General features: G+C 35.3%; 2 protein-coding genes across 4 annotated transcripts; both read right to left on the bottom strand.

Moving 5' to 3' along the window:
- Nucleotides 1-154: 154 nt before the first annotated feature.
- Nucleotides 155-5,044, bottom strand: LOC135630971 (uncharacterized). Its single transcript, XM_065138310.1, has 7 exons — nucleotides 4,751-5,044; nucleotides 3,988-4,109; nucleotides 3,239-3,328; nucleotides 2,071-2,123; nucleotides 1,256-1,358; nucleotides 746-861; nucleotides 155-627 (listed from the first exon to the last, which is right to left on the bottom strand). Exons 1-7 carry the CDS (start codon nucleotides 4,986-4,988, stop codon nucleotides 588-590), a joined length of 762 nt encoding a protein of 253 aa, XP_064994382.1. The 5' UTR covers nucleotides 4,989-5,044; the 3' UTR covers nucleotides 155-587.
- A 1,558-nt stretch (nucleotides 5,045-6,602) lies between these two features.
- Nucleotides 6,603-11,849, bottom strand: LOC103976443 (uncharacterized). Of its 3 annotated transcripts, XM_065138894.1 has the most exons (9): nucleotides 11,699-11,849; nucleotides 11,491-11,616; nucleotides 9,879-9,898; nucleotides 9,672-9,798; nucleotides 9,051-9,194; nucleotides 7,773-7,990; nucleotides 7,432-7,690; nucleotides 7,016-7,179; nucleotides 6,603-6,894 (listed from the first exon to the last, which is right to left on the bottom strand). In XM_065138894.1, exons 2-8 carry the CDS (start codon nucleotides 11,602-11,604, stop codon nucleotides 7,051-7,053), a joined length of 1,011 nt encoding a protein of 336 aa, XP_064994966.1. In that variant the 5' UTR covers nucleotides 11,605-11,616; nucleotides 11,699-11,849; the 3' UTR covers nucleotides 6,603-6,894; nucleotides 7,016-7,050. The 3 variants fall into 3 exon arrangements, with proteins under 3 accessions (XP_064994966.1, XP_064994967.1, XP_009389915.2); XM_065138895.1 differs by having other exon boundaries at nucleotides 11,491-11,849; XM_009391640.3 differs by having other exon boundaries at nucleotides 9,672-9,898.
- Between the last annotated feature and the right edge of the window lie 876 nt (nucleotides 11,850-12,725).

Raw genomic sequence — 12,725 nt, 5'->3', positions numbered from 1 at the left:
AAATTGATGGTACACAGAATTGTCCCAGTTTTTTTTTCTTGAACCAATTACATGACTGATACACAATGCACAATTCAAAATTTTGTTGCTTCGCGAGGATGATTGGTTTCACCAACTATGATTTTGGACATTTAAATAGGCTAAAAGAAACAGATAAGAGGACAATAAAAGTTAGTCAAATAACAAAAGGATAAGATACATTAAAGCATTTAGGAACCTACACATTAAACTTATTCCACTTGAGAACAAGTTCCTTTATGTACTATTCCAAAACATCTCAGTTAGTCGTCCATTTCAGACGATCAAAGGGAGAATTGGCTAATCTTGAGGAGCAAAACCATCGCCTTAAGTTCCTTCATAAATGCAGCTGAGCTAAGTTTCTACACCTGAGCTACAATTCCAGACCTTTTTGATGCCCAAAATCTCCATTCTTGCAAAGCGTCGGTGCCGGAGAAACATTTGGATTTGAAGCTAGTTTTCATGAATTGATGATACCATGACAAATAGTTACTACTGCTAGCAGTTGAGTATTTATGAAATATGACATGCATTCCCTTCTGGCAGTGCCTTGCAACACGACTGTTGCGTCACTCGCTATGAACAGCTTCCGCAGTTGCTGATTTTTTTCTGCCAAGGATCGAAATTTTTTCTCAATCATATGCAGCAAGACATGGGAAGTTCACTGGTGGAGACCACACAAAAACCATGGTGAAACAGTTGCATAATAAAAACAAAAAATTCTCACCGAAGATTCATGCGAAGCTCCTCTGCAATAAGTTCTGAAGAAGCTCCTGTCAGGAATCCTAACTTGAACATGATCTCTTCCAAGCGCTTCACGTTTGTTAGGTAAAGATACCCAACCTGTTTAATTTAAACTTGAAATATATTCATCAAGAAGAATAGCTTTTTGTTTATTTTGACATGACAAACATAAGGACTAACATCATGTTCACTTGCAGAAATCAACTTGCAAGCACTATACGCGCAATAATGAGAAATTTTTCTTTGGCTTCAGTTAGATCTAGGTTAAAACATTCAGTTAAATTATTCTAAACAGGCGAACAGAAATAACCTTTTCTTGTTGTTGCTCGTGGTGACAAGTGGGTTAAGCTAAACCAGATTGCCCGGGTTAAATTATCTTAACTCAGGTGTATTTTTCATTAAATCCCTAAGGTGTATTTTTCATTAAATCCCTAACTATTCAACTCTCTTTTAACATTTGACTGCCTTGATTTTCCAGAAAAAGACCACTTACCAGTGTTTCAAATGAAGAAGCTCTGTTATAGACAGCTACACCAACCCGTTTTCTAGTTCGGGTTTTGCTAGAAACAATGTTCTTTCCCCAACGAAGTATGTCCCTGTACCAGAATTGCATAAAATATTATTTGCAATACAAATGAATGCTTTTATTTAAAAAATCATAAAGTGGCTTGGTGACTGCCAACATAATATATGTGAAAATAACTAACACAACCAGAATGGGAAAACAACCACATAACTGGACAATCTTGTTGCTAAATAAAAGTTAAGCCCATAAATTGTCTATTACATTTGGCTAATAATAAACAATGACAACTCTTAGGCATCACATAAGAGTTCAACCCTTTAAAAATGAAAAAGGAAAAAAATGCTATCAGCACATGAAGTGTTCAACCCTTTAAAAATGCCTGGTAAATATGTCAGAGACATAAATGTGCCTAAGAGATCATGCATCCCATGCCAATTGTCATATTTCTTACACGACATTGTATAAATCACAAGGTTGCATCCCGAGGAATGAAAAATAGTCGGCCACCACAAACTTGATTAAGTTCCACTTCGCTCATTCCCTGACTACCTACTCTAAGTACTTTATTTGAATAAACAAAACAATTGCAAACAAGAAGGCCAGTAATAAGAAACATAGTAGAAGAAACAGATTTTCATAAAATCCACTAAATTTCATCATGAATGATTATGTGAGAGTAAGACTTTCAGTTGAATGATGAGAATATATTAACAAAACGAAGCAGATTTCATATAGAAGGGAACAATAACAAAAAGAAGAGAAATGGATAATCTAATTTTAACCTTTCTTCTTCGGTCAAGAAATCCTCATCAAGAAGCTTCTTGAGCAATAAATCCTGACAAGAAGGATGCAAAAAAAATTCAAATGGCTTATAGAGATACCAATGCATAAAATGGCCTATAGAGATACATGGATTAATTAAGTCCGGACTGCACTGTGATCCTCTACCTATGCAAGAAAAAGACTCCAGGAACCAAACTCATATTACCAAGTGCAACTGGTGATAGTGGTGATGCTATTGAATTGGTTACTTGGACGATACAACAATTTTTGAAGACGAGACGTCTCTGGCATTTTGTTTGTCATGGAATTGATTATTAGGTCATTGTGCTTGCTCGCACTCAAATCATGTTAGTAATATCTTTAAGTTTGGCTGCAATCTGCTTGCAGTTTTTCTGGCATTAGTTTTTGAGGCAGGTCTGTTGTTTTCCTTTTCCTTCTTTCTATATTTTTCTTCTCCTTTTGCTCAATTCTAGCTTTCGGGGAAAAATGCGATGTTTCCTTATTTATTTCTCATGAAAAGTTTAAATTAGTCACCACTATCATTGTAATATGAATGTCATAAATGTTATAAAGATTGTGACAGAGATGGATCCCTGTAAATATGTCCATAAAAGAAAACTCATTATTATCATTACTTTCCATTACAAGGCTATTAAATGGGAATACGACAATCATTGGTATCATCGCTATTGATGGTCAAAATGAACACAGTCTGAACTTGCAAATAACAATAAGGTGTCTGGACTGAAAATCAGCAATTCTTAATCACTGCAACAATCATTTGGCTCAAACCCATTATTTTACAATGGTCTGTTATGTCAGTAACTAGTATTTCATTTTACTAAGAGGGATCCAGCTGGGCAGGATGGATTGGCAAATATCAATTATATTTATGCTCAAAGAAAGAGATATTTAAAACAGTGAATCAAAATTATGTGGAAAAAATAACTAGCTCAAGAGAATTGCACGTTTTTTCCTAGCAAACATTACACCAAAGCATGAAAAGCATACAAGATACTAAGATAACTAGTTTGAACTCGACTTATGATGCTAGGGAAAGTTCTAACAAATTATGAAAAGAACAGCAGGTATGAAACTAAGAGGAGACAAATAAAGAGATACATGTGACCAATGTACACAAAATCTAGTAAATGGTCAGGCGCACACCTGTGCTTCACAGCGCACTACTTTCATCACCCGTTCATTGTACTCGTTGATACTTAAAGGTGGATACAAAAAGTGCCTTCGAGCATACAGCTGCATATTTGACACAAGAGAGAAGTGAAACTTCAAAACTGTTGCAGCTAAAAACATTAAAATTCAGTCTCCTAGAAAAAGATTCCAGCTCACATATGCAATCAGTTAGTATCACTTTACAAAGAAGCAAGCTAAATAAAGACCTTGATAAGCTTGGTACAAGACAATTATCTAAATATCTGGTTTGGTATATTCAGAACTATAAGCAGTTGCTAATTATTATTTTCCTTGGGAAACATAATCACACGCATGTGGACTTTTTGTCAGAATAGTTTATGCTACATGAATAAAAATTCTTGAAAAATGATTTAAGAAGTTGGTAGAAACATTATGGCTAATAACTCCTGTGTAGAGTACAACATATTTATTCACTTTTCTCATGGCAGTAAAAAAGATAACAAGAATATGAAAAGGTGGCAAGTGGGGAAAGCAAGTTTTTCAACAATGAAGTTAGAAACAAGATAGATATTAACTGATAATTTGCATGTTAACTATAAAAAGAAGCTAAGTCAAAAGTTCCCATGCACTTGCCAAAAATGCAAAAATTTAGGATCCAATCGCCAAAAATATAAACAACACATATCACTTTCAGTCTAAACTACATGTGAAGCATATAAACGACTTTATTATTATAGGCATGAAAATGTTTCTAGTGCCACCTCATAAATGCAATCTCCCAAGTATGCCAAAGATGCTGCATTGTAAATGGAACGTGGCTTATTCACTTTAGGCGCAACCGGCAACCATGTCTCGTATCCCAGATAATGCTCGTCTGATTTCCCTGTACCAGAGAAACAAGGAGTGTCACAAATGCAACTACTTGCAAATGATATAAAACGAAAATCCCTAAACAAATCGATTACCCTGCTACCAAAGAAACAAGGAGTGTCAGGAATGCAACTATTTACAAATGATGTAGAACTTTCCCTAAACAAATTCATTTCCTTCCTATCACAGAAACATGAAGTGTCAGGAATGCCACCACTTGCAAATGATAAAGACTGGCATTTATTAATCAGAAAGAAGGGGGAAAAGAGAATAGGAAGTGGAATGTAACTCCTGCTTTATATAGTGAATGACATCGATTTCAATCCCCCCCCCAAAGAAAAAGAAACAATGAAAGGACATGCTCATGTAGGTGTCACTCACATATGTAAAGTAGAAATTACAGCTTATTTTGTCTATTAACAATGTTCTATTTTTTTTTTCTAACATAAGAAACTACAATATGTTAATACATATTATCCAAGACGATAAACTATCTCTTAGAATTAGAAGTACGTAATCAATAACAATCCCGAGATGAAACTGAGAAAAAAAAAAACTAGTACATATAACGACAAGAATAGAAGGATGTAGAGAACTCGTAGTGAATGGACATGCCAACAAAAGGGCACATATTTTTTCATGTCAATTCCACACCTTTCTTGCTGGTCGAGCGGCGACTGGCGTTGAGAAGCTGGGAAAAATCCTTCTCGAGGACGGCAGTCCTCGACGAGGTGGGGGCGGGCGAAAGGGACTGAGCGGGAGGAGGAGGAGGGGTGGACGGCAGGACGCGGAGGGGCTTGGCGGACTTAAGGGCGGGAGACTTGGGGCTGGGATTGGTGTCCCACGAGGCCCTCACCGCCACCCCGGCGTGCGCCATGGCGTTCGCGGCCATCGCCCTGCAAGCCCTTCGACAAATTGTGGGGCGGTTTTGGAGGATCCGAGCAGGGGAAGAGTGTTTATGCGATAAGGAAGAAGATATGATTGATGGTCCGGTGGGCCCCTATTTGATTCTTTATTTTTTTTATAATTTTTCCTCTTTTAAGGAAAACCAAAAACATATAATGATTTTTATCAAAGAAATTTAATGTTATAAAAAATTGTAAAAAATAATATGTATTAATTTAAAAAGTCCATACATGTATTTTCATAATATTTAATAAAATAAAAAGATAATATCTAAAGTATGTACGTGTATTTTTATAGATATAATACATTAATGCTTATTATATTCTCCAAGTTAGCTTAAGGAGAAAATTTATCTAATGATTTTATCATACAAATTTAAAGTTGTAAAAATTATGATGATTTTTCGTAAAGAAAACCTTTCTTTTGTTTTTTTTTTAAATGATACCTCATTTTTAGTCTTCCCATTTAGTATCCTATTTTCCTCTAATATCATAAGTGTCTTTCATCATTATCAATATCAAAGGTTTTTTATTAAATGACACATCATTTTTAATCTTCTCATTTCGTATCTCATTTTCTTCTAATATCCTAAGTGTCTTTCATCATCGTCAATGTCTCTATAAACATTGAAGATGAAAGAAGATAATGAGACGATCATGACGAGATGAAAGTACCAAAAATAAAATAATAAAGATCAAAGGTGAGAAAAAGGAACGAGGCGACGAGATAAAAGTAAGTAATGAGATCAAAGATGACGAGACAAAAGGAACTAGATATTACAAAACAATCACAGCAACAAGACGAAATCAATGAGATTGAAGTAACGAGATAAAGGGAGCCGATAAAAGAGAGGCATTAGCGATAACAAGGACCTTTAGTGTATTAGTGAAAAATGATAACACCAAATGAAAAAATTGAAATTGAGGGAAAAAGCCAATAAATTTTTTTTCTTCTGAAAAATCACCCTAAAAATTATAAAAAAAAGAATGTGTTAATAAAAGAAGCCTATACATGTTTTTTCATAGTACTAATATATTAAGAATATAAAATAATAATTGTATGCATGTAATTTTATAGATATAATATATCAATGCTAATCCTCGTGAAGTTAGCTTACGAAATAAAATTAACTTGATAAGTACCAAAATATGTGAAAAAACGAAACCTTTTTTTGGCCATCGATTAAATGATGAACAGCAGCACTTTTAGCGAAAATGTTCCTCGAGATTGTAGCATTATTTGCATCTGTAAAAGCATGAAATTGCCTTTTTGATTTGTAGATCTTATCATATTACCATTCGTCGGTACATTCTCCTCAAACTTGTCCTTTACCACTATGTGTAACTCGAACACTCTACATGATATTTTGTACAAAAAATAACCATCGATAATCGGCAGTACATATTAAGTGAATTATCAAATCTCTCACGACATGTCCATATTTGCATTTAACAACAATCTTTAGAGTTCCCACATCTTTTGCATAAAATTTACTTATTTCCCTCCCACTAACCATACAACTACATGTGGTGTCTATAACATTACACGACTCACTTCAATCAAATTTTATTGAACCTAAACCAACTCATTTATCACCAAATTCCAAACAAAAATATTTTCTTAAATAACCTAGATACAAAAAATCTCTTTTTTCATGGTCGAGTTGGTACAACAGTAGGAAGGCAATATAAAAGAGACTCGGCACAGAGTAAAGCTCTCTTCCTCTCATTTTGATTACCATATTATTTCTTTTCTAACTTGGTGGTGTTCTAATGTACTGGAAAATCTCACCGAATATGTCCTCGGTACATGTTTTGTAGGTTTTCAGCATCTCAAACCAGTTCACGGTGACCAATCTTTCTTCAGCTCAGTAATCAATGGATCTACCTTGTCTGAAAAAAAGAAATAAAAACCTTTAGATTGACAGATCAAAATTGAAGGCACTTGAGAAGAAGAGATGTACTTCATTTTACAAAACTTGAGCAGACAACAGTATTATTGTGTGAAGCCAACCTGAATTCAGAAGTCGTATTTTGTCCTTCCGCTTTTTAGAAGTCGTATTTTGTCCTTCCGCTTTTTAGAATGAGGCAGAGCATGTCGGACATATTGGACGTTGAGTTATAGAAGCTCCAGGATTCCAACATTAATCGCTTCCTCGACCCCTTGAAATGGACAACCTGAATAACAGCGCATAATAATCAAATATAGTATCTCCTTGGATAGCATACCTTGCGCTAAGGTTTAAGCTCAGAGGTCAAGGAAAGCATAATTATATTCATCACAGAGAGACACAAGATAATAAGAAGGAATTAATTCCATCAACTAACGACTACAAAATGCTTAATCAGACAAAATTTTAGCAATTAGAAGTTTCATAGGTAATCAACGGGACAGAGAATCTCACTTAAAAACCTACAATTTAAGCTTACCTGGACATCCAAGGGCATGCCATGAAACTGCCCAGCGCCTTCAGGTGGGGTCCAATTATAAACAGCACAAGGCAAAAAGAGAATTGACACCCCGTTTAGCTCAGCAGAAAAACTTGCATGCCTACCAAACTTCTTCAGAGCAAATGGAAGATGAGACTTAACTACCCATGCAAGAGCTAACTGATCACCAAGCATGCCGGAGGCCTTCATAAATTTCAAGCTGTACACATTCACAACTTCTTCTAAAAAGATCTTTGCCCTGCAGCCAAAAATTGGTATCTTATTTGCCGAGTTGTTGAATCAGAAAATCATAATCATGAAAAGAGACACTGTGAACTAACTTATAAATTCCATCTGGAGTGCCTCTTACTGCAATGAAACCTGAGTTTAGAGGCTGGTCTTTATTGTTACGAAAAGTGAGGGCCAGGTGAAAGTTAGGATCTTTCTGAAATATATGCCCAAGGTCATTTACCACTGCAATATCAGAATCAGTGAAAATGTAGTGAATAGTACTCCCGAGGCCCTTAGATTGCTCTTGAAGCCTTGTTTCTAGGAATGCCTGCAATGGTCCGAGATAACAAAAAAAAGATTCACATAAATTAACAACCTTTCAGTAGCACAAGAAATTAATAGATCTAAAAACACTGTGCTACACTATGCTAAGATAAACTTTACAGGCTGCAAAATCATATAACTATAACATGTGGAGTTGAACACTCCACTCGCACATGCAACACAGATCGGAAATGTTTAAATATTTTGTTGCTGGTATATTTCACTAAGATTATTATAAAGGCCTCACTAGCTTCAGCCACATGGAAACTGTAGAGGCACTTCTGTAATATGATTTTGGAGTCATGTTTTGATAAATGTTATGGAGCATCGTACATGGAAATGGTTTCCCTTTCAGCCCATTACTTTCTCTTTCTTTTGTAGACATCTTTTTTCTAGTGGAAAATAAGTGTTTCCACTCTTCTATCACTATTTTTCTTTTCTCTTCAAACTCCCTGTGAAACTAGGGATTTAATCCAACATTGTTTTAGGTTATGTTTCTGTATTTTTGCATCTGGGCAACTATATGTAGAAGTCTCTCTCACAATATTCAATACTCTTTATTTCAAATATGTGATTTGCACTAAATTTGGATATTATTAGTATCATAATATCGATAGACTTGACCAATATACTTTTTCTGAAATAGTGATTTTCTGCTGATCCTTGTGGTTACAATTTTTACTCAACAGAATCTTGTAAAAGTATTGGATAATTTGGCTAATTTACACAAAGAATTGCTGGAGGCATAAAACCTAAAAAGAAGAGTAGATACACAGTAACAAAGTTAAAACAATCTTGTAAAAGAACCAACAAGCAGCTAGACAGCAATGGTTTGCAATGTAAAATAATCTGGTAAAAGAGTCTACTCCAAAAAAGCATGAGCATGGTACAACTACCCATGAAACATGGTTGATAACTTGATATGAATGTGGAACAACATCATATTTCGAATATGCCAAACTAAATGGACAGAATTATACTGAACAAAAGAACAGACCAAGATCGAAAATGTATTATTACTTAGAAACTGAAGCTATTCAAATACTATTTAAACATGATCTTACAATGTAGGACCTGATTCTCTGAAGCATCAAGTTTCCACGTGAGTAATCTCCAGGAATTGGTAATGTTGTTGCTTTACTTTTTCTTATTGCAAACTCAGAAGCAGGATCAGTCAATATGATTACACTGCTGCTTGGCATTGACACCTGTAAAGTTCTACATACAAAAATCAAGTTAAACAAACACCAACCATCTTATACATTTATTTAATTCAGCAATCAAAAATAAGGGCAAAATTGATGAAAAACATCAGCTTGTATAAATTAGTTTTTGTCTGGATGAAAATGTGGAATTTAAAGACAACTCTCCAACCAATATGCACACCAAAAGAACATTAGTGCATGAATTTAGAAACAAATGAATGTAACTAAGTTGAATAACATTAGCAAATAATCCACAGTTTATAACCCCATTGGATATGCAAAATCGGATAATAGCACGCTTCTAAAGTGGCCATTACATATATGATTAAACTTAAAATCAGTGTCCCTTACAGAAATCTCCTAAACATGCTTGTGTGTTGGTGTATGTAAAATGTACATTTTAAAGAACAATATCATATTTTTTATGTGTAAACATAATTAATCAGGAGCATGTAATTTAGTGTTTATACATGTAATTACCTGTATGAAGTCTATGAAAGCAATAAGAATGGCCATGGACCTTTCAGCTTTGCTGTAGGAATTGTTTCCAACAATTACCATATCAGATAATTTACTATCCGCCCTTGCAGAGTCTGATCCACGCAAGCTGTTGTAAATTGTGTAAACTGTGACAAATGAAATGCTGTCACCAATTTGAATGTCCTCATGTGAGATTGAAGAATGGACCTTATTGACAGCTTTGAGGCCTGTAACAGGAGACACATGATGAGGAAGCTCACAGAGACATAATTGATGGCATTAAGTTTAGTTGCAAAATCAACAGAAGGCACAATCATCCAGAAATCTGCCAACGATATACACATTTTAGTAGACGGTAGATATAGGAATTATTGCTACTATATAAGAGACAAGATAACAGAATGCCAAAATATTTGAAATTTAAACTTCAGAAACTATCAGCCAGCAATTCTCATTTCTTAAAACTCAGAACTTGAGCCAGCCGTAGTTAAGGTTAAGTAACATTTTAGTACATAACTGTTTTTGTTACTAGAAAATTTTAATATATAAAATTTATCAAAACATACAGTGAAGTCCCCACCTTCTGATGATTAACATCGGTTCAGCATATTTGCTTGAAATGGAAGAAGTACTGGCATTAGCTATTGACATCTGTAATTACTTACATACGCAAAAAAGTGGCAGCACAGTAATGTATGCTACCGTAAATAATCTACTAAAAGATTTGAGGATATAAATCCAACGGGACAACAAGACAGTAGATCAAGCGGTGGTATCACTAGTCTTAGTGATACCACTACCGAGACATAGTCTTTAACATTGTGTCAAGCAGTGGTACCGTCAGACTCGGTGGTGGTACCACATAGTGTTAGGGTGTCAGGCGATAGTACGCTAGTCTGGACGATAGTACCACCCACTATCAATGCTACAGGCAGTGGTACCGCCCACTATCAGTACTGCAAGCGGTGGTACCGCTAGGACCCCGGATGAGACCCTTTTTAGCTCAATTTTTTAAGTAATTTGGGGTCTATAAATACCCCAGCTATTCCTGCATGGATATATAAGAATTGAGCAAAAGAGGGAAAGAATTATAAGTTGTAAAAGTGTTGAAAACTTGAGTTCCCTCCTTCTTGAGCTTAGAGGTTGTTCTAAGGGAGGTGTGTGAGGGTTACCTTGAGGGGTGCAAAGGTTATCTCTTGAACCTTGAAAAGAAAAAAGAGTTGTAAGAGTAGTTGATCTTCGCCCATTGAAAGAAGATTAGTAGTGGAAGTTGATGGCGTCGAGTGAACAAAAATCGAGAGTGGATGTAGATCATGACATTACCGAACCAATATAAATCTGGTTTGTATTTCTGTTTTGCTTTTCATTCTCACATTGCAAACTAATTTCTAACTTTTACTATGCTTACAAACGTGTTCTCAAGTTAACATCTTTCCGATCAATTTTCATTGAACAAGAATTTTCTAACGATTTTTCCCATCTCTTTCCGTTAAAAGACTAAACCTCTTAATCTAAGGTGGCTGACTGGACGTTTCATTTCATGTAAAGTTCACGAGAACAAACTCAAAATCAAGAAGCATGACCAAATCAAGGATCACCAACATAATTCCATGGCCCATGGTCTTACTTCAACCCTAAATTCAAAGCACGTACTCCTTGTTCGACAAACATTCCAACAACAATGACAGAATTTCCACCGTCATCAACTTTGACGTAAACAGCTAAAAGGTTCAAACATATCAATTGATGTAAACTTAAAAAAAAAAAGAAGCTGTTTTTCACAATAAAAAAGGTCGAAAGAAAGGATTAGAAGATATACCTTGGCATTGGAGGCGATCGGGCAACCCCTGACCGGCAGCGGGTCCGAGGACGAGGTGATCTGATTTATTGGGGCGAGTTCGCTTCGGCTCTTGTTGGATCGAAGAACTCTCATGCAATTTTGACACTGGGAGCAACAGACGACGGGACATGTATCAGAGTACAAGGAATTAGAAAGAGCGAGAGGGGATTGATGAGGGGAAACGGACCTGAGAGAATCAAAGGGAGGAAGAGGATTAGAGGGAGGACGAGGAAGAAGAAAGGGCGCTTCCGGCCCCCGCAAACCCCCATCGGCAGGATCGATTGCCTCCTCACGTGACTGAGAACTGGAGACATCCCGTCCGCTGCAGGTGAGCGAGGAGAGCCTGCTCGTGGGTTGGGCTTGATTTGAACGACCCAAACCCTTAACCGAAGGATCCGGACCCGGAAGTCCTTGTCGGGCATTTATTATGTAGGTTATAGTCGGATCCGATCCGATACCATTAAACATCGTCTTTGTGTTCCCTCCGCTGCTGCATCCCATAATAACGTTTAATGCAAGATTTAGTAGTTAAAGGGATCATCTTGGCACGATTTCTAAAGCATGTTTAGATCACATGGTGATTACTTTTCTTATGCTAGAGAGAATCTAACGAGTTAGAGCTCAGTCTCCCATTGGATACGTATGTATGCCTTTTGAATAAGAATAAATAAATTAATGAGTAATAAAAATAAAGAGTACTTTTTATTTATAGTGGTTCGATTGTCATGCGCTACATTTACTCCTAATTTTTTCTCTATCAAAATTAATGACTTTCACTATCAATATTTTTTCAATATATGAAGATTAATTATCTTTTCATCCATTAAATATAGTACCCCTAAGTTTATTTATTAAATATAATAGATCTTTTTTTGTTAAGTTGGGTTTAAGTATCATAAGTTACTTGATTAAAATCAATAAAATTAATGAATCAGAAAATCAATTTGTTAATCATAAAATAGATATTCCATTAGTTTGAAATTTTGGATATGGATCGAGATCAAGGTAGAATTATGGAATGATATTCTGATGACTTAAAAAAATTTATTTTGATATTTGAGAAATTCACATGCATATACTATTTAAGTCATGATAATCATATTAAATAAAATATTTTATTTATATAATAATATTTATTTTTTGATTAGTTTAATGTAATTACTTTTTTTTGATATTGTTAGGTGTTACAAAAAATATATTTATAGTATTAGTTA

This window comes from Musa acuminata, chromosome BXJ3-2 (assembly GCF_036884655.1).
Source record: "Musa acuminata AAA Group cultivar baxijiao chromosome BXJ3-2, Cavendish_Baxijiao_AAA, whole genome shotgun sequence".
In the NCBI taxonomy this organism is placed as follows: domain Eukaryota; kingdom Viridiplantae; phylum Streptophyta; class Magnoliopsida; order Zingiberales; family Musaceae; genus Musa; species Musa acuminata.
The sequence above is the reverse complement of the archived record's forward strand: the minus strand, read 5'-3'. Positions and strand labels throughout refer to the sequence as shown.

Excerpts from the sequence above, each read along its gene's own strand:
- LOC135630971 (XM_065138310.1), bottom strand. The coding sequence starts at position 4,988 with ATGGCCGCGAACGCCATGGCGCACGCCGGGGTGGCGGTGAGGGCCTCG. Across the intron at positions 3,329-3,987 it reads TGGGAGATTGCATTTATGAG|CTGTATGCTCGAAGGCACTT; the intron begins GTGGCACTAGAA and ends TCAAATATGCAG. Across the intron at positions 628-745 it reads GAGCTTCGCATGAATCTTCG|AAAAAAATCAGCAACTGCGG; the intron begins GTGAGAATTTTT and ends GATCCTTGGCAG.
- LOC103976443 (XM_009391640.3), bottom strand. The coding sequence starts at position 11,825 with ATGTCTCCAGTTCTCAGTCACGTGAGGAGGCAATCGATCCTGCCGATG. Across the intron at positions 11,617-11,698 it reads CCTCCCTTTGATTCTCTCAG|TGTCAAAATTGCATGAGAGT; the intron begins GTCCGTTTCCCC and ends TGTTGCTCCCAG. Across the intron at positions 7,691-7,772 it reads ACTCCAGATGGAATTTATAA|GGCAAAGATCTTTTTAGAAG; the intron begins GTTAGTTCACAG and ends TTTTGGCTGCAG.